This window comes from Clarias gariepinus, chromosome 9, assembly GCF_024256425.1.
Source record: "Clarias gariepinus isolate MV-2021 ecotype Netherlands chromosome 9, CGAR_prim_01v2, whole genome shotgun sequence".
Lineage (NCBI taxonomy): Eukaryota > Metazoa > Chordata > Actinopteri > Siluriformes > Clariidae > Clarias > Clarias gariepinus.
In genome coordinates, this window is record NC_071108.1 from 32,520,393 (window position 1) to 32,541,259 (window position 20,867).

Below are 20,867 nucleotides of genomic sequence, written 5' to 3' on the forward strand. Positions count from 1 at the left end.
TAAAATATACAAAAAAAAAATACTCTGGTTTTGTGAGACTGACGCTTAAAAAATATAAATGCTTTTTCTATAAGGCGTGACCTTTAAACAGTCAATAAAAAAAAAAGTTACACAGCATTTCAGTTTATTAAACTGCAGTTTAATGAACAGTTTTAGTACTTTTAAGAGTACTACTAAAACATTTAAGAAATATAACTGCTTTAAACATTTAAGAAATATAACTGCTTTAAAAATCTGACAATTAACATTAGGAAATTGTAACAGTCACAAGTTAAATTGAGAGGCTACTAGTGATTTACAGCTGTAGTTTTAATAATAGCCTAATAATGATGGTAATAATAAGTTATTGAAAGTGATTAAACCATATTCCCTGGTCACTGGCACTTGGATAAAGGGACACTTTTGGTGGTTGTAATTTACAACAGTGGACCCATTCAGAAAAATAAATATTCTTTATACAGGGTCAGCCAAAAATTACATACACACTTCAGGAAAAGGAAAATAGTGTGATGTATATTCTATTCATATACTAAATGTCCAGATTCTGACATCAGCTGCATGAATGAGCTCAGTCTCTATCTATCTCTCTCTCGCACACAAACACAAAAAGTGTTTTTCTTTTTAATAACTTGTTTATTTATTACTCCTTTAAGCTTTCCTTTCCCCTTCAGCACCGGCTCTTTCACCAACTAACCCACCCTTTTCTTTATCCAGCTCAAGGATTTTGCACCGAGTGGCTTTGCTCTTCTCTATCTGTTCACACGTATATATTTATTTTTTCCCCAGTGTACTCCGGCTGAAAGTGCACATGAGCATGGCTCCCTTCACCTTGCACCTTCTTTTTTTTTCTTCTTTTTTTTTTCCTTTTTTTTTTTCCTTACTCACTTTCTCAACCCTTTTGTTTTTTTTGGTTGTCTTTCAAAAATTGTTTAACAAATTTTATAGAAATTTCTACAGGATAAAAAAAAAAAAATTATGATGAGCCTTAAACTAAAGCTGTGTTTCTTTCAGGCCTGCGCACACACACACACATCCAACCAAAGCAATGCTAATTAATTGATTACTTTCCTAGAACAGCACATTCTCTTATACCACACCAACTTACCATCAGTTGTATTTAATCTCGCTCTGCATATTAGTTCCTGTTATCTCTTTACATTATAGCAGCTGTAAGCAGTCGCTCCCTCAACAAAGTTTTTTTTTTTTTATTATTTTATTTAAAGTTAAAAACACTTTTTTTGGTTTGTCGTAAAGACTTTCCGGATTCAGAAACCCTAGTTACGACTTCACCTGTGAGCAATGGCTCTGGAAACTCCTTTTATCAATGCTAAATAAACATCTAATAAATAACATCATATTAACACCTTAGACACTTTTTTTATGTTTGTTTGTTTTCAAACTGGTTATTGGTAACATCCATGTTACACTTTCCTGTTTAAATTGTTAAACTATAGAATTGTTAAACTATAAACTATAGAAACGATCAGAACCGCCGGAATTTTCAGCCACACGTTTTGTTAGCTTCTTTTTTTTAAACCTAAAATTAGTCTGTTTGTAAACTTTTCTCTTGAGATTTCTTGAGCCAGGTTTATTCAGCAGTATGTGTGTTTACCTATAGCAGCTTTAAGCTTTTAGCAGCTAACCCCTCCGTCTGTGTGTGTTTGTGTGTGTGTGTGTGTGTGTGTGTGCGCGCCGCTCTGAAGGTGGAGACACGGTGAAAGTGGCTCAGCTGGCGTCTATAACAGGCGCTCAGAATCGGATAGCGCAGACCGAGACCCCGGTCACGTTACAGTTCCAGGGCAACAAGTTCACTCTGTCACCCAGCCAGCTGCGTCAGCTCACCACAGGACAGCCTCTCCAGCTCCAAGGTACTGTCACGCAGTGCCTTGTCCTACTTCTCTACACCCTCAGTGCATTCGGGGGCACTCTGCTTTTCCCTTCCATTACGTAATAAATCACTGACTTTGTCGCAATTGACTCGAGAGTGGGTTTATTTATCCGCTCCTGATGAGGAGTTTTCAGCGGCTCAGTGCAGGCTTAACCGCAGAAAATCTGAATATTACAAACCTGGCTCTGTAAAAAAAAAAAAAAATACTGAGCCAGATGAACCATTAGCATCTGACTTAAAAACTGTACACAAAACATACAAAAATAACATCTTTAGACAGATTTCACTTGAGTGCAATGTTTTTCTTTCTCCATCAGTTCCACCTGGCAGGACGTCACCGCGTTACTTCAACCCCCCCCCCCCCCCCCCCCCCCCCAAAGTGTTTGTTTTTAACTCTCTCTTCCGGTTTCCTCCTCTCGTAGGTAACATCCTGCAGATCGTACCCGCCCCGGGGCAGACTCTCCCCAGGCCGACGGGCCCCTTGGTGATGCAGCCGATGCCCCAGCCCGTTCCCGTTCAAAACTCCACAGGCCCTCAGGTGGCGCTCCCTCCACCCACCCCTACACCTCCACAGGGTGAGAATCCACACACGCCTCTCTGTCCGTAATCTTTTCTTTCTGTCCGTCTTTCATTTTTTATTAGATTAGGTTTTTTTTTTGGTGAAAATTATGTAATTTTAAATCTGTGTCAATCAGTGGGCGCGAATGTTGGTGCTACGGCTGCAACGTCGACTCCCACAGGCGCAACACACAACACCAAACCCTCCACCAACGCTGCACCACAAGTGAGTGACATCAGGAGGTTCTTCTTATTTATTTATTTATTTATTTATTTATTAAATTTTAACCAAGAGATGTGGAACATGACTTTTTGTGTTTTAATGGATCCGTTCATACTTAAGGCCAGAATAAAAAAGTACAAATCCGGTTGTACTTCACATCACTTGAAAAAATAATAATAAAAAAATTCTCTCATCAGCAGTCGAGTGAGGAGAAGAAGAGGCAGCTGAAGGAGCGCCTGAGCCGCCTGTTCAGCGTTAACGAGCGGCGCGTCCAGCGCTCCGTCCTCTACGGGGCCGACCTGATCGAGGCCTGCTCAGTGACCAGGGGACGCGCTCCTCCTCCTCTCGCTGATCCCAAGCACTCGCGCTGGGCCTGGGTGGGCAGAGATGCCTGTCTGAAGGCCCAGCAGAACAGCGTTTACGCCACAGACTCACTTCGACTGACTCTTCGCTCCCATACAGACAGACTGCAGGAAGGAGGCAGCCTCATCAAAAGGTGCTTTCTTTTTGGCTAGACTCATAGTAACAATTTTTTTTTATTCGTGATTGTCACATTATAAAAGCTAAACTTCTCCTTGCAGGCTGTCCTGTATTCTTCCTGTCTCTGTAGCACCGCCCCCTCAGCTTTACGCAGCCAACCCGCCGCCGCCATACAGTCTGGAGCAGAAATCGTTGGTGCGTCAGCTTCGGGAAGTCTCCGCCCCCTATAACTCGGAGGTCCGGGCTCTGGCGTGCCCGGTTACGTTTGAGCTCCCTGATAAACACCTGCTGGAGATGGACTCAGGTTGGACGAGTTTTCATGTTGTCTGATGATGTCAGATAGTCACTAATCCATCGATAATGCATTAATGACCTCATAAAAGAGATAATATAGTCAAATGGGACAAAAGTGCAAGTCATAATAAAAACGTTGATATTTCCAAAAGAATTTAACCTAACTGATGTTGTGGTTGCTTGGGAACGTTAAAGAGTCTGCTGAAACATGGATGAAGAAATACATGATGTGCAAATACAGGGTGTCCCAAAAAATTTCACATTATTTTGTAGTCTAACAACATCGCCGATTCCCGCTGAAATGATCTCAGATTCTACTGAGATGCGTAAAAACCCAAAAAGTTTGTTTTACATCCAATTTTGTAAAAAAAACTTGAAGATGAGGAGTTGGAAAAAGCATCTTGTTTACATTTCATACGAGCGGCAAAGTCAATAAGGTATAACCCTCGCATTTGGGGGGAAAGAAAATCCCGGTGCTACAGCTTTGTGAAATCGGTTATATAATCTATATACGTTCGAATACTTTGTTGGGATTTGATGAGTAAATTTTTTGTTTTTTAACATGAAGCCTGTTTAATTTCATTTGCCCAGGACGTTCAGTTACTTAGATATTCATATTTCAAATGATGTTGTGTTTTTTGGAACACCCTGTATATGGCCAGCAAAGTCATATGATTGCTATTCACTCTTGGAATAAACTTTAATTTACATAAAGAACTCTTTATATTGTAAATTTTTATAATGTTATTGAATTTGCGTCAGCATGTTTATCCTCCTTAGGTATGTAGTAAGCGGGAGAGCTGCTTGGCTGTTTTGTGCCGGACTTAAGTTTTTTCTGTAAAACAGCGTAGTTGAAATATGTGTGATTGTCCATTAAGGATAATCACAGGGTACACGTAATATAACGACACCTCGCTGTGTGTGATATATTAAACATTTAATTTTTCTGTTGGTTGAAATTTCGGATTTAATGTGTTTGTGTGTGTAGGTAAGCTGGAGGCGTTGTCTATCCTGCTACACAAGCTGAAGGCGGAGGGCAGGAGAGTCCTCGTCTTCACTCAGATGGCCAGCATGCTCGACATCCTGGAGACTTTCCTGGACCGCAGGCATTTTACGTTTGTACGACTGGATGAAAGCCTCTCCCACCATGAAAGACAGGTATACAGGTGTATTTTGAAGAAGAGGTGGGGCGGGGAGAATAAAAAAAAGTGCAGGCTTGTATGTATGATGAATATGAATGATTTTTCTCTAACGCAGACATAAAAAAAACGGACCACGAGAAGTCTTAAAAGCAATATCTTTTAATCTGGTTTCTCAATCCTTATACCACATGTTGCTTTTGTTTTCCTGTCCTTTCCCAGCAGTAGATAATGATGATGATAATAATTTAGTTTTAATGTGTGTCCAGAATTTTCTGGATTCTCAGAAGTGTTTTGTCTTTCATCAATCACATTTCTAAAAACAGAGAACTTGTATACCCTTTTGCTATAACTTTTTCAACTCTTGCCCCGCCCCTTTTTAGGATCAGATGAAGGTGTTTAACTGCAACAGGCGGTTCTTCTGTGCCATCCTGACCAACCGTTGCTGCTCTGCCGTGGGCCACGTGTTCGACGCGGACACGGTCGTGTTCTACGACACGGATCTCAACCCCAGCATGGACGCCCGCACGCAGGAGTGGTGTGACAGAGTCGGACGCTCCAAAGACATCCACATCTACAGGTGCGTGTCTAACAGTGAGGCTCGCTATTAAATTAAAAAATATGAAACACAGATCTGGGCCAACTTTATTTTAATGAATATACTGTAAATGCTAACCGAAAGAGCAAGAGGAATTTAGGGTTAAATGTCGATTTCCTTAGGCTGGAGAGCGGAAACTCCATAGAGGAGAAATTACTGAAGAACGGCACTAAGGACCTGATCAGAGAAGTGGCAGCACAAGGCACAGACTACACACTCGCCTTCCTCACACAGGTACACACGCCTATAGCAACACGCTATATAGTACGTGTTAACTTCTTTTTCCCCATCGTTTGAAGTATCGCCTCTAAGGGTTCCCTTTTTTGTTTTGTTTTTTTGGTTTTTTTTGTTCAGCGCACCATCCAAGACCTGTTTGAGGTCGAAGCCGGATCCGGAGAGAAGGTCGAGGAGTTCGTCGTGCTGCACCAGGAGCCGTCTCCGTCAGAATCCATCCCTCCTCACGTGGCCAGGCCGTACATCCAGGCCCTCAACACCATCACGATGCAGACGCTTCACCCAGACGAGGGGCTGGAGGTGAAAAAGCGAGAGAAAGCGGAAGGGCAAAAGGAGCAGGTTGAGGAGTCTGAGGTGACGGATGAGACTTCTCAGCTGGAAGAGCTGGCGTCTGTCGTAGAACAGGTAATTAATTACCAGCACGGATCTAATGGAATGGAGATTTTTGTCAGTTTTTTATCATTATTTATTATTATTATTATTAGAAGAAGTAAGAAATATATATATATATATATTTGCTGTAGCTTACTCCAATTGAGAGATACGCACTCCAGTACCTGGAATATCTTCACATCAGCGAAGACGAGGCTGCTGCAAAGGTAAAAGGAGAGACATTTAAATGTTAAAGGGGAAAAAAAAATCCTTTTATAGAAAGATAATTTTTATGATGTGCCTGTTTTAGGAGCGCATCGAAGCCGCTAAACGCACCTGGGAGGTGCGGCAGCAACTGAAGCGAAAGCAGGACGAAGAGGCGCAGGCTGCTCTGGAAGACGAAGAGGATCTCTTCACGTACACCAGAGAGGATGCCTACAACATGGTACGCCGCCACGCCCTTTTTAATTCTGTATGGTCAGCCAATAAGGTTCTGCAAGTCTTCTTTTTTTCTTTATTACATTTTTTTTCCTGCTCTGTAGGAGTACGTGTTCGAGTCTGCAGACGGTCAGACAGAAATGATGCCAGTAAGTTAATCCTGCGTACGTTTTCCCGTGTAGCGTCTCACATGCCCGTGTTTGTCACGTGTCAGTGCGATGACGATCTCCCGTTTCTCTGTCTGTAGCTGTGGACTCCCCCGACGCCTCCTCAGGACGATAACGACATCTACATCGACTCCGTCATCTGCCTCATGTACGACTCCGCCCCCATGCCCGAGTCCAAACTGCCCCCGGTGTACATCCGCAAAGAGCACAAGAGACCCAAGATGGACCCGTCTGGTAGGAAATCAACACCATGAAGAGTGTTATTAGAGTTTGTTGATGACAAACAAGTGTGAATTAATAAGTAGAAAAAATGTATTGTTTTTTTAAATCACATCAACTCCTCCAAAGCATCACATTTCTGAAATATACTTGCGGTGTAGCAATCGGACCAGGCCGGCATTTTTCATATATACACAGAATCAGCCCAAAAAAATTATACACACTTTAAGAAAAAAAACTCGTATAAATATTTTTATATTAAATTTATTGCTATAGGTTATATATTGATATACAGGATATTATGATACTACGGTAATATTTTTAATATTATATTAATATACCTCATACTGTTTTTTTTTTTTTTCCCTCCTTTTTATTTTTCCTTAAGTGTGCATACATTTTATTTTGTCTGGCTCAGGATTGTGCAGAATGAACATAATTTTTATTTAATTTTAACCAATGATACAAACATGACTTCATTTAACAAACTTAAAAAAAACAAAAACAAAAAACTAAACTTTTTAGACTAACTGCTATACCAGAACAATGAAACATAAATTTTTTTTATTTGTTCTGGCCAACACTTATATCACATGGTGGTGTTTCCTCAGCCATGGGTCGTAAGAAGAAGAAGGGTCACGGCGAGGCGGTGATCCCCCCACGGTCGCTCTTCGATAAGGCGAGCATGCTGAAGGTGCGGAGAGAAGGAAAGGACCAGAAGAAGAACTTCTCTCTTAAACAGCAAGCTCCGTTCGCCAAGCCGCTGCCCTCGCTGGTCAAACCCACCATGGAGCCGGGACAGGACAACCCAGAGTGGCTGATTAGTGAAGACTGGGCGCTGCTACAGGTACCACATACACACACATACACACACACACACGAATGGACTCTTTCTAACCGTTTTTAACACGCACACACTTGCCCCCCTATGGAATGGTTCAGCTCAGTAACAGATATCAGTGTATCCTGATCAGTGTATTCTGTGCTCTTTATCAGGCTGTGAAGCAGCTGCTCGAGCTCCCTCTGAACCTGACCATCGTGTCTCCGGCTCACACTCCCAACTGGGACTTGGTGAGCGACGTGGTGAGCTCCTGCAGCAGGATCTACCGCTCGCCCAAACAGTGCCGCAGCCGCTACGAGAACGTCATCATCCCCCGCGAGGAGGGCAAGGTGCGCGTGAGCGTTTAAACTGACACATCATAACTGTTTTTCTTTTGCGTCTGTCCTGATTGTAATAACTTAACACGCGTCTCGTCTTGCAGTTGATTTACGAGGCTAATCCCAAGAAGAAGACCAAGAGCATCTATAAGGTTGGATAACAAATGCAGCATTTTTAAAAAAAATTTTTATTTATTACGTTTTTTATGCTCAATCTCTATTCCCTTTTCCCCTGCTTCTACAGACGAAAAACAGCCGCCCGCTGCGCACGTGTCAGATCTACACCCAGGACGACAACGCCACCCAGATCCAGCTCTACAACAACCGCTTTGAGCTCATGAAGATCATCGCCAGCAAGAGGAGTGCTCCGATAAAACCTCTGTAAGGGCTTAAAGTGGATATGCCTTCAAAAGGAGGAGGTCACAATGACCCTGCTTGCTTCTTCATCTTTTTGTTTGTTTGTTTGTTTTTCCCTCTTTCCCCAGGCTGGGTATGAATCCGTTCCAGAAGAACCCTAAGCATGCTTCCGTCTTGGCTGAAAGGTAAGTGTGATCTATAATGCAAACTGTGCCGCCTTGTTTTTTTGCTTTTTTTATGTATTTCCTGGCATTGTAATTACCTCAGTCATATTCAGTAAACACATTTGCAGCCTTAGGACTGGTATCCATTGTATTTTCCCCTATGTCGACTATATGCTCCGCTATTCTCTTGTCATTTGGCACATTGTCGAAAATGTCACTTTAATCAATGTAGGCGGTATAGCGCCATGTGACAGTGTCCCAAACTGAATAAACAAACGTTCCAGGAGCATGTTCGTAAGTCTGATTTGTTCCTAAGTCAGACAAACTGAGTCTTATACGCTTTTGACACGAATATACAATGTAAAGCAAACCAATTCACTTTACTAAATCTTTGACATTTTATACATTCACGTACACGCTGAAAATATTATATATAATTGTAAATATTGGTATCTGGTGCACTGCAGTGTCTATTCTTTGCGCAGTACTCGTGAGCTAATTACACAATTTGTTCCCACCGTCCATCCGTAGCTGTGGATATTCGTAACTTGAATCTGTATTTTAGATTGTCGTATTAGTTTTTGAATTACAGTTATTATTTAAGTGTTAATCTAAAACCTTTTTTAATCTCTACAACAATTACACCAATAGCACAAGGTTTTTCCAGAGAGATAGAGCTCAAAATTTTGCTTAACCTTAACTTGTTAAACTTACAGATTAACTTGTAAACCTATTGGACATATAAAGATGTTTTGGCTCTGCTCTGCCATTTAGTGGACACTTTGTTTAATTCTCCAAATAAACAACATAAATAACAAGAGATAGGATTCAATTATGTGTCACACGTACCTTACAGCTCAAATTTTTTTTCCCTCATATCCCAGTCAGAGAGCGCAGGGTCAGCCAGGATACAGCGTCCTTCGGAGCAGATAGGGTTAACAGTGGTGGCTTGAACTCCTTGACCTTCTGATCTGTAAACCACAACCATAACTGTTTGACCCAACACTGGCCCAAAGTTACAGTACGCGACAGTGTTAGAACAGCGCTGCAGGTGAAAGTGAAGAATATTAGCCTTTAGTTTGAGAGACCGTTGGTAGGCAGAAGAGTTGTCACAATACCCAAAAAATCTTTTATGAATTTTCTCTATGTATCGATACTTCCTGATTCTTTACTTCTAAAACTAAGGCACCAGAAGATCATAGTGTAGAATGATCATCAAGATGGTCATGTTCTAGTAATATGTTCGAGATACAATGCAGCCTAAGGAGTACTTGTGTCTGGTAGAAAAAAAACTGTCACATAATCTTTCTGATTTTACTAATCCAAATTTTCTTTTCTAAATCTGTTGCACAGCGGGATCAGCTATGATAAACCCCTGCCTCCCATCCAGGTGGCCTCTCAGAGAGCGGAGAGAATCGCTAAAGAGAAGAAGGTGAGATTTCTGAGGAATTGTATTATTGTTGCTGTTGTTATTGACATAAAATGTGTGCTTGAAATTTACTCGCAATAAAACACTTAGTGGTTCGCTGTTTTTAGAAAAATAATCAATAATGATCTGTCGCCAACCCATAGTTAATTTTTTTTCATCACAGCATCATCTGAAGTCTTTTTAATCCTTTTTATACCACATGGTAGCTTATTCAAAGAGTAAAGAGTGTGTGAAATTGATGAAGGCAATAAGGATACTAATTTGCAGAAATTTTATTTGTTTTCATACTATGATTACCTCAGTGTACAAATTTAAGATTTAAGAAAAAAATGATGAGCTTAATCAATAGCTAATAACAGTTTCAGGTTTGAATCCCAAATAGCGTTCAATAAAATGCTAGTTTGCTGTGTAAGGTGTACAACCCCTTGTTCCACACCTTATGCCTTTGGTCAGGGGTTATAGAGGGATTTGGGATTGAGCCTTGTGTTAGAAGCTAGTTAGAAGCTAGTTAGAGCTGTACACACAGTTACAAAGTTGACAAAGTGTTGTTTAAGATTGCGTAACATTGTGAGATGGGTTTTCTTGCTGAAAGTTACGGCTAGATTGGCACTAGTGTCTGGTTAGTAACATCCTTTTGCTGTCCTGAAGTCGGTGGAAATAAGGAATGTAGCATTTGTTTTAAGTATCTTGAGAATTTGCTGTCATTACGCACTCGCTTCATCTACCATGTTTGTGCGATAACAGCATAAATAAAGCTTTTTCACTGAGCCGTTTCTCTCTCTCTCTCTCTCTCTCTCTCTCTCTCTCTCTCTCTCTTTCAAAGGCTCAGGCAGAGCAACAGCGGGCTCAGCAGTTAGCTCAGCAGCAGCAGCAGCAAGCACCAGGAGCTGCCCCTGGGACCCCAGGAGCCACCGCTCAGCCTCAAGCCCAGCCGCAGGTCGCCACCGCTGGACTACAGGCTGCTGGAGTTCCTCAGGGCACACAGCAAGGAGCTGCCGCAGTCCCCAACACCGCCGTGCTGGTCAGGATTCAACCCGTCTACATTTTTATTATTATGAATTTATGCAAAATGCAAAAATGATTAAGTTTGTGTATCGTTAATTCTTAACTTTCAGACCGGAGCTATTAAGACAGCCGCTGCTGGCACTGCCATTCAGACAGGTATCTTTTTGTCTCGGGCACTGCACTCTCTGTTGTCACATCAAGACAGACACTCTCTGTCTTGCACTCAAGTGAGGATGATGATGGGGATTTTTTTTTTTAATATTTTTTTTCCCCTCCTTCTCTCAGCAGCTGCAGTTGGCGGGAACGTGATCGTGAACACAGTAGCCAGCGTTCCTCCAGGCCAGTTTCAAGGAAACAAGCGACTCGCTTCTCCTGTCATTCCCGGAGCTTTACCCGTAAGCCATGCTTTCTCTCTGAACCACAATCGAGATGTTTGTTTATTTAATTTTTTTTTTATATTGACTTTGTGTAACTGATGCACTGATTCAATACGTTACCGTTCTACCCCAGGCTACAGCTGCTGCTACAGCTCAGGTGGTTCACACGCAGCAGAGGACGGTCGCTACTGCTCCCACCGCCACCCCTGCTGAGGTCGTCGCCATAGCGACTAACCAGGGCGTTCGCGCTGTGACCCCGGTGACCGCCTCGACCGTGGTGTCCACGAGTCTGGCTCAGGTGCAGTCGCAGGCACGCTCGCTCGTAGCTCAAGGTATGAGCACACACACGCACACACACCTCTTTTAATACTTGCATTACAATATATGACATGTTTTTAAACCATTTGTCATCATGATTCTAACAGGAAATTAATCAGCTTCACGGTAGTCGTTGTTACCAGTTGTTACACATCACCATGTCACTGATTAGTTGTTTTTTTTAACAGCACACCACCCAAGCGTTTTGTTCCTTACATAGTACAAAGTACGAGGGTGAGTCAAAAATTATCCGCACTCTGGCTGTAGGACGACCAAGTTCTCTATTCTCTCATTAAACAAAAGTTTTGGTCTAAGCTGCGAGCCACGAATGCACCGCTGTCTTCGTCCTTGTAGGGCTGCTCTCAGGGGACCAAACAGATGAAAGTCTGATGGAGCGAGATCAGGACTGTAGGGAGGATAATTGACAGTGTGGGCAGAAGTGTGTCATGCGAGATCACAACGCCCTCTGCATTTAATTTGAGGTTTAGTCTTCATCTCTTCATTATGCGTCTCACTGTAACGAGCACTGTTGATTGTCAAACCTTTTTCCTGATTGTTCCAATACTTCTGGCCCCTGAGAATCCCAGAAAACTGTAAACATGGATGAGTTTTCCAGCCGATGGGCGACTTTTGAACTTCTTCTCAGTTCGTAATTGAGGATGTTTTCGTTCCGTACTCTGGCGTTTACTCTCAGGGTCATAGTGATGAATCTGTGTCTCGTCACTAGTGATGATTCTCTTTAAGCAACTTTCACCTTCCTCAGAGTATCGGTCCATTTTGTCTGAAGATATCCAAACACTTTTAAGCCCCAAATCACAAGCGTGAATCAGTCCATCGTGCATATCACATCCCTTTTTGTTATATATATATATATATATATATATATATATATATATATATATATATATTTTTTTTTTTTTTTTTTTATCTCCTGGTGAACAGGGATTGGGATGTCTCAGGCGAAACTCTCCCCGGCTCAACTACAGTTGCTCCGGCAGCAGCAGCTCCAACAACAACAGCAGCAACAACAGCCTCAGCAGCAGCAGGCTGCGTCTCCTCAGATCAAAGCAGTGAACAAACCACAACAGGTACACACCCACACACACACTCGTACACACGGTTTCACACCTGTCTCTCAGCTGCACTCAAGCAAATCGCTGACATCGCTCTACTTCGCTGGAGGTCTGAAACTGGTGCGGTTTTCATCGACGCAGGAAGTGCAGATGCAGATCAGAGATTTGCCGAACGGCCGCTTTGTTTGCTACGCGGTTAACGTTGAGTCAGCACCTCTCGCTGTAGTACACAACATCAGGGTGCGAATCGCATTCTGTCACAAGAAGCGTCCCGTCATCAGTAGCGCAAAAACGGTTCGGTGCGATCTGCGAATGAACGACGAGTTTTTCATAGACAGCGAATGAGTTGGTGTTTCATTTCCTTTTCTAATTTCCTATGGGTCAGATGTGTTGTTATAAATGGGAGCTTGTTCCAAGGTAATATGAAGGTTCTAACATAGAACGCAGGCATCAACCACGCAGGAAGCGGTCTATGGTTAATCGTTTTCCCGTGAGAAAATCTTGTAGAAATTATAAGCAAGAAAATAGCAGAAGCTTTGCCAGGTATAGATTTGCCAGGAGCTAACATTCTATTCTCTTTATAAATAATGCTTTATATTCTTTAAAGCCCTAGGTACTGAATAAAAATTTTAATAAGGGTCCTTACAATAAGATTTTCTTTGAGCCGAGGTCCGAATTTTTTTATATATATATATATATATATATATATATATATATATATATATATATATGAGAGAGAGAGAGAGAGAGAGAGAGAGAAATAAGAGACCACTGCAATTTACTCTGTAATAAACTTCTGGAATGTCAGAATCAAGGCTCACAAACCAAGCAAAGCTGAGCTGTTTGCTTTTTTTTGCAAAAAGATCGGTATAAAGTCACCCAAGAGAACAATTGGTGGAGAGCCAAAACACATGAAAGGTTGATGGTTAGAAGTAATGTATTTGTGTGTTGTTGTTTTTTTTTTTGAAGATGCACAAACAGAAGTTGCAGGTCGTGGCTGCTCAGGGCCAGCAGTCCACCGTTACCCAGCAGCCCCAGCAGGTCCAAACTGCTGCAACACCTCAGGCGGGCACGCAGCTCACCGCAGTGGCCACCGTGAACAGAGCTGGAACCATGATCACTGGGACCACGGCCTCTAACCTGCAGGTGGCCAGACTGGTGAGTGTTCGCGCTCTCTCCCTCTTGCTCTTCCTCCCTCACAACACACACTGCTGCCTACCAGCCCAATTAAATTTGTATGAATACAAATGTGCTACCGTATTATTTTTTGTTTTTGTTCCGAGAGCAGGTCGAGATTTATCATGTAATTTTCTCAACATTGAGCGAAAATGAAGCAGTTTAATGAAATCTCCAGTTAGCCTCCAGAGCAACCAACTGCACTATTTTTTTTTCATGACAGAAATGCGCAGGTCCAAAACAAGAAAGATCAGAATAAATTGCTTTTTTAACTTCTTCTTCTACTTTTTTTAAAATTAACATTTGTGTTAACAAATGTGTTAGTTTATAATCCGAAAGGGAAATTTAGATTTTTGCGGTTGCCCCCTGGAGCAAGGGCCTTGCTTAAGGGCCCAACAATGGCAACCTGGTGGAGCTGGGGCTCGAACCGCCGACCTTACGATCAGTACCTCGGTACCTTAGCATTTAGCATCCACTGTCCCATGAGGTGTAGCAACCCACTGACGGGGGAGCTCGAACCCAAGTACATAATAATAATAATAACAGTGCACTTGCTTAAGTCTAAAGTCCCAGAGCAATTAAGGTTTCTGTGTTTTGTTTTGTTTTTTATTACAATTTTCCTTTCAGTGTTTTCTCAGTTTCACTTGGGAAATAAATCTGCGACAGTTTAATCAGCCCTTCCATTAAAAGAAATGTTTCAAGTTCAAGATTTATATTGATTCTTGTAGACGAGCATCGGTTAAGTTTTTTTTTTTCCTTCTTCTTCTTAACGGACTAATAAAAACTGTCACGGATATATGGAACATTAATTTTAATTACAATGAAAGAAAAAAAAACTGTTTTAAAATGTTAGATATGTCTGACTGTGTATAAGAGGCAGACAGACGGTTTATTAAGCTATTGTCTCGCTCTGTATCAGACACGAGTCCCGGCTACAGCCACCGTCCCAGCGCAGGCGGGTCAGACAGCCCAGGTGACTCTGACCAAACCTCCTCCGGTGGTGTCTGTGCCCGTAGTGTCGTCCACCCTACCCGTGACCGTGGCTGGAATCAGCGTGGCCATCGGTCAGACGCAGAAAGGTACAGGTGCTAACTGAAACGCGTCACACGTGTCTCAAAACACAACATGAAGATGATGCAGGTTTGAAGAGATTAAATTCTGGGCTTAAATTTGAATGAAATTACACTTATTGTTTTTGTGTGTGTGTGCAGTTGGATCCATGGTGGGTTCGTTCGTTCATCAAGGTCAGCAGGTTCAGCAGTTGTTGCGACAGAAGCAGCAGGTGGCAGTGCAGCAGAAAGCAGGACAACCGCAACAGACGCAGGTTGCGGTGCCGCAGAAGGTCTCTCACACACTTTATATGAAAAGACCACAAGTTTGTGATTTATTTTTTATTTATAATAATTATATCTGTCTGTCTTCTAACACATTACGTTCTTTCCATTATGAGGCTCAAAAGGGATTTATTAAAATGTCTTGTCACTAATTTGTGCATTAAAAAAAAAAAAAAAATCCAACATTTCACTGCTTTCATAAGACTTAGTTTCGGTTTCAGGTCCCTGTACGCATCTGTAATGCCACAGTTGTTGAACATCGTGTGAGTCGGGACATTTTCATCCTTAGGTTAAATTTTTTTTCGCCCTTGTTTTTCTGTCTGTGTGATGCAGCTGGCAACTCAGCAGGCGGGTCAGACTACTCAGAAGGTGACGTACACCACTACGCAGCTCCAGCAGAGCATTAAGACTCAGTTACTCACTTCTATACCGCTCCAGAAATCTGCCACGCAGCAGTTACAGGTATACTCACACACACACACACACTCTCTCTTAAACTCTCTTACACACAAAAGAACTGTTAAAGATAATTTGCAATAAAATTAGAATACCAGAATTAGTTTAATTAGATTATGTTCTCGACTTATGAACATTCGAGTTGTAAGTTTCCATAGATACGAACAGATCGTGGTTCTATGAACATTTGTAGATGCGAACAAATCGCGGAAATAGCTTGCATGTATTGTACAAAAAATAGTAAAATAATATTTACAATTAAATACAATATTTTCAGTGTTTAAGTGAATGTATTAAATGTCTAAAGTCCAGTATAGTATGTGTGGGGGTGCAGGAGAAATGAGTCGCCCTCAGCGGTTTCAAAGAATCAGTCCTGGAGCGCGGTAATAGAAAATGTCTGTCCTGATAAAGAAAAATCCTCATTTTGGAAAAATCCTCAACAGTTCACAGTCCAATACAGTGGAAAACAGCTCTGAGACAAAATGGCGTTGGGGATTCTCCTCGCACAGAGACAAGACTGTAACATTCGACACGTGAGATTCCATTTCCTTCGGGCGCCATAACAGGTTCTGCCCACAGTGTTGGGGAAAGAGGACTATGGCGTCAGATTTATGTCAAAAGTCATGAGCGCGTAAGACATGCTCACGAGCACATTATTTCACACGCGCAAAAATGAACCTTCAGCTAGCATGATAAAAGTACTCGCGCACAAATTCAACAACCGGGAGGTGTACAGGCAGCTGCGCGATTTCTCCTCGCTCAGCGGAAACCAAGGAGGGCACTGACTCTCTTATGATTGGTCACTTTCATCGTAATCACACCCACAGGGACATCCTTGTACCTTGATTGACAGCTCTCATTACAGGAAGGCACGGAGTTGGGTTAAAGTTACCACCGAAGAAGAGTGGGAATTAATTTTCTAATATACATAAACTGTCTATCCACGTATAAAATGCTGCGCAGATCATAGTTAAATCAGTTACCATATTTTTGAGCAATAAGTAACGTAACTAGCTAGCCTATTCGTTCTGTAGCTAACGCCTTAGCCAACACTTGTGATGCTGATCGCCTGACACTCATTTTAAAACTTGTAATCTTTAAAAACTGCATCTTAGACGACTCCGTGCCTTCCTGTAATGAGAGCTGTCAATCAAGGTACAAGGATGTCCCTGTGGGTGTGATTACGATGAAAGTGACCAATCATAAGAGAGTCAGTGCCCTCCTTGGTTTCCGCCCCCAAATTGTCAAAAGTCATCTAGACTCGAGCGAGCATAAATCAGCTGAGCGAGGAGAAATCCACTGCGCGAGCAAAACAGCGCTCCGCGAGCAGAAGCCCGCTGCGCGCGAGCAGGATTCCACTGCGCGAGCAGAGTTAACCTATGAGAGTATGCCAGGCGCTCGCGCGCAGCTGCCTGTACACCTCCCGGTTGTTGAATTTGTGCGCGAGTACTTTTATCATGCTAGCTGAAGGTTCATTTTTGCGCGTGTGAAATAACATAATGTGCTCGTGAGCATGTCTTACGCGCTCATGACTTTTGACATAAATCTGACGCCATAGAGGACAGAGATTTAGTCAAGTGGATTGTTATGCTTTACATTGTATGTTCACGTCAAAGGTGTACAAGACTCACTTTGTCGGACTTAAGAACAAATCCGACTTATGAACCTGCTTCTGGAACGAAACTTGTTCGTACGTCGGGGACTACCTGTATTCAAATTTTAACACTGATTATTAACCGACTTGTGTAGATTTGAGTGTGTGTGTGTGTGTGTGGATGTGCTTCCCGTGCTCTGTGGTTAAGTTCCCACCTTTCTCCTTTGCTATTCTTGTAGGTCAATAAAATGCCACAGATAGTGCAGCAGCAGATAGTCTCCTCACCCCAGCAGGTAAGACTGACCAAGTGTGACGTCACACTTCTTATCTTTTGAATGTTACACTCCTACAGTTTAGAATGCAACACTTTAGCAGGCTAAACTGATGTTTAATAATCACTGTGGTTTCAAATACATAGCATAAATAAACACTAGCAACTTGTTGACCTCCTCAGATTTAGTCTGGTGTTAAGTACACAGCAAAAGTCCATGCAGCGCTGAGTGTTCAGTCAACACTGGGGATTGTATTTCGTCTGTAATGGTGTAACACACTGTAGTCGATCTTTCTCTGACCAGGGTTGCCAGATCACACAATCTAAATCCCCATTTCCGTTGCAGAAAAACCTCCCCACTCCAATACAACCAAATGTATGTTCTTATTACGAGCCCAAGACCCTTTATTTATTTTTATTTTTCTTCCAACCTATCATTCCGGTTACAGGAAAAACACCCGACTCTGGCAGCAAGACAACATGCTGTGAACTCTGATAGTTTTTTTGGAAAGGAAACAACCAAGCAGATCTAACCAGCCTCAAGTCCCTGATTTGGCTGTTTTTGTGCCACATGTGTGGACTCTGAGACAAATTGACTTGTTGTATCGATTTCTTTATTTTTTATTAACTGTTTTTAAATTGAAGAAGGCTCAGCGTCCACAGAAATAAATAAATCATTATGCCTCATTGCACTTTTACCAACCGAGTATTGAATATTTGTATTTGAACATTGGACATCCTGAAAGTGTGCCAGTTCTATGTGTGTCTATATAAATGGGGAAAAAAAAGTTGTTATTCTGTTGCTAATCTGAAAAATGGGTCCGATTTATGATTCGATGTAAACTGGGAGTTTTATTTGTTGCGCTTGTTATATACACACTATATCGACTGAACGTTATTTAGCATTGTGTATTTTGAGAACCTAAAGATTATACATACATGCACACACACAAGCATCATGTTGAGTTTAATCATCTGTATTCATCCTTTTTATCTGTTTTTTTCTCCGCTTTGTGTGTGTGTGTATGCGTGTAGGTCCAGGTTCAGGCTCAGACGGTGACTCTGACCCAGGCAGCTCCCGCAGCTCCGGCCGGATCGTCTCCTCAGCCTCAGGCGCAGGTGATCCCCGCAGGCGCCGCCTCGGCCGCAAAGGTAGTCCATCAGAAACTCCTCCAGCAGCCACAGCAGCAGGTTACCGTTACCGTGGCAGCACCCGCGTCCTCACCTCAGATCTCGGTGCCGGCTCCTCAAAGCCCCGCCCAGCAGCCGAACTCTGCAGTGACCCCCGCAGCCGACACGTCGGGACAGCAGCCTGGGACGCCGCAGCCACAACCGGGCAAAGGGAACGTCCGCGCAGGAACCGCCATGCGCGCTAAAACACCCGCCAAACCCGGCGGAGGCAGCTAAACGCGCGCGCGCACACAGAAAAAGCTACACACACACAGTTTGTGAGTTCATTGAGCAGACATCCTCCACATTTCCAGTGTCGTCATCATCATCAGTGTGTCATAAAGCTAAAGACTTGAGCAAAGACCCCTCTGGACAGGATCACAACACACACACACTTATAAAAATAAAATAAAAAAAAGACACACCACAGCGTAGATGTTAACAGGATTATTAACACTTGTCTTTTTTTTTTTCTTTTTTTTTTACGTTGTCACACCAATCTTTCTGTGTTTATACACCTAGTAACATTAGACGTTTGTTATCTTTGGAAAAAGAAAAAAAAACAAACAAAAAAACTAATCGAATGTGTCCCTGACGCCCGTTACGTATGAGCGTTTTTTTTTGTTTTTTTTTTTGAGGTAATTCTAGACATCCTGACAAAAATCACGAGCCTTTAAAACACAAGTCTGAGTGTGTAAGCATTATACACTGCAATCATGTCCCTACTCTCCACTCTACAGTCTCGATGATGGACTAATCTGCTGATTAGATGTTTGAGGTTTGTATGTGTGTGGGGGTTAAAGTTAAAAGCCCCAGGACCTTTTTGAGATCCCTTGTGCATCTGTGCACTTCGTGTAAATATATATATATTTAGCTGAACGTCCTCTTTAGTCGTGGTCAGGTGAGACTAGTAGCGCGTGAACATCCTGTCCAGGGTGTAGGATTAGCCGTCTCGGGCGCCACGTTGGATTAACGAGCAGGTCGAAATCTGTCTTTGGAGACGAAGTGTTTGGTGTTATGAATGCTCCTGCTCATCGTTCTTTTATTTTACCGTTTTTTTTTTTTTTTTTTAAAGTTAGAAGTGTCGTAAACGTGCGATTGTCATGTTGTTTACCAGAGACGCACCGATCCTAGAAGAAGAAGAGGAGAAGATATGCTAAAGACAGCATGATGGCGTAGTGCTAGTGGGTGAGACATAAATGAATTGGTACAGCGTCTCGCACAGTGGTTCACAACAAATATTGAAAAAATGTCACTGTCATGGCCGGCATCTAATGTTTCAACCATCCGTCTTTGGTCTAAAATGAATCCAGCAGCCATTTCACTCACACAAAAACATTAGGGAAAATGTTCCTCGTGTTTAATATATATATGGAAAAAAAGTAAAGACAGGTTTGGTGCATCTCCGTGTGTGTGTGTGTGTGTATGAGGACGTTACATTTAAGCAGTGACTGACGTTTGATAGTCGAACGGCTCATAACGTCGGAGTGCAAATGACGTTTTCTTTTGGGTTTTTTTCCTCTCTTAATTCTCTACCAGCTGCACTGTAAAATTGTATTGATGTTTCTGTAAGGTTTCAGATTTCCTTCATCTTTCATAGAAATTTGTCGTGATTATTTTTTTTTGTTTGTTTGTTTTTTTAATTCACTCCTGAGGAACAAATGTGTAAATAACAGAAGGGAAGACATTTGTAACTGTAAAGCAGTTGTGTTTTCATTGGATTTTTTTTTTCAACTCTATATAAAGTGTTGTTTTTATACCAATACACTGTGTTCGTTTCTGATTTAGAGATTCTGAAGATGACGTGACATTAAAAAGCAGTTCCATTTCCTGCTTGTCGTTCTCATTGCTATTCATTTAGCATTTGAGTTTTTGTTGCCATTGCTATTTATTAATGTTTATTGTTAAAAAAAAAAAAAAAAAACGTGGAGTGAGAGGAGAAGCTCTCGCTCTTTTTGTCTGAGAGGTAACACGTAAACCTAAGTGTTTGAGGTTTCTCGGTACCCCAGTTCTTCTACACAGTACGTCTTTGAGATTCACGGTTATGCAAGAATGGGTTTGGGCGTCTTTGTTCCAGTGAAGCTACAGCAAGCAAAGACGTTCTAGACGGCAAAGAAAAAAAAAAGAATGTGACGGTCACATCGTGCATGTTCGCACGAGTCTTTAATCGCTAGTTCTGCAGTGTCATGTGCTCCCTGTTGAGGTGAGCCTCAGAGTGGATATTCAGATTTTGCAGCTCAGTAGCGGGTTTAATTTTGGTGTTAGACGTCTCACTGCAGGATTCAGCCAGCACGCTGGAAACTAATTAAAAACCACATTTCATTCCAGAGGAACGAGGGGAGATTATGTACCATCTGTGTTTATTTATTGTTTAA

The 20,867-nt window shown here is 42.1% G+C and overlaps 1 protein-coding gene across 5 annotated transcripts in view; it reads left to right on the forward strand.

Annotated features, from left to right (window-relative positions):
- Window positions 1–20,255, forward strand: part of ep400 (E1A binding protein p400) — a 35,097-nt gene extending 14,842 nt beyond the window's left edge. For 3 of the 5 annotated variants that reach the window (XM_053503605.1, XM_053503609.1, XM_053503608.1), the window contains 30 exons: window positions 1,704–1,868; window positions 2,311–2,463; window positions 2,584–2,672; window positions 2,867–3,165; window positions 3,251–3,453; window positions 4,432–4,601; window positions 4,966–5,162; window positions 5,303–5,414; window positions 5,535–5,819; window positions 5,939–6,013; window positions 6,097–6,231; window positions 6,329–6,373; window positions 6,472–6,625; window positions 7,222–7,457; window positions 7,607–7,780; window positions 7,873–7,920; window positions 8,013–8,149; window positions 8,254–8,310; window positions 9,643–9,721; window positions 10,542–10,739; window positions 10,834–10,879; window positions 11,009–11,118; window positions 11,234–11,432; window positions 12,361–12,506; window positions 13,461–13,649; window positions 14,587–14,746; window positions 14,879–15,042; window positions 15,335–15,463; window positions 17,291–17,344; window positions 18,358–20,255. In XM_053503605.1, coding sequence (XP_053359580.1) covers window positions 1,704–1,868; window positions 2,311–2,463; window positions 2,584–2,672; window positions 2,867–3,165; window positions 3,251–3,453; window positions 4,432–4,601; window positions 4,966–5,162; window positions 5,303–5,414; window positions 5,535–5,819; window positions 5,939–6,013; window positions 6,097–6,231; window positions 6,329–6,373; window positions 6,472–6,625; window positions 7,222–7,457; window positions 7,607–7,780; window positions 7,873–7,920; window positions 8,013–8,149; window positions 8,254–8,310; window positions 9,643–9,721; window positions 10,542–10,739; window positions 10,834–10,879; window positions 11,009–11,118; window positions 11,234–11,432; window positions 12,361–12,506; window positions 13,461–13,649; window positions 14,587–14,746; window positions 14,879–15,042; window positions 15,335–15,463; window positions 17,291–17,344; window positions 18,358–18,729 — 4,580 coding nt within the window. In that variant the 3' untranslated portion in view covers window positions 18,730–20,255. The remainder of the gene's footprint in view (window positions 1–1,703; window positions 1,869–2,310; window positions 2,464–2,583; window positions 2,673–2,866; window positions 3,166–3,250; window positions 3,454–4,431; window positions 4,602–4,965; window positions 5,163–5,302; window positions 5,415–5,534; window positions 5,820–5,938; window positions 6,014–6,096; window positions 6,232–6,328; window positions 6,374–6,471; window positions 6,626–7,221; window positions 7,458–7,606; window positions 7,781–7,872; window positions 7,921–8,012; window positions 8,150–8,253; window positions 8,311–9,642; window positions 9,722–10,541; window positions 10,740–10,833; window positions 10,880–11,008; window positions 11,119–11,233; window positions 11,433–12,360; window positions 12,507–13,460; window positions 13,650–14,586; window positions 14,747–14,878; window positions 15,043–15,334; window positions 15,464–17,290; window positions 17,345–18,357) is intronic. The other 2 variants (XM_053503607.1, XM_053503606.1) reach the window with 2 other exon arrangements.
- Window positions 20,256–20,867: the final 612 nt, after the last annotated feature.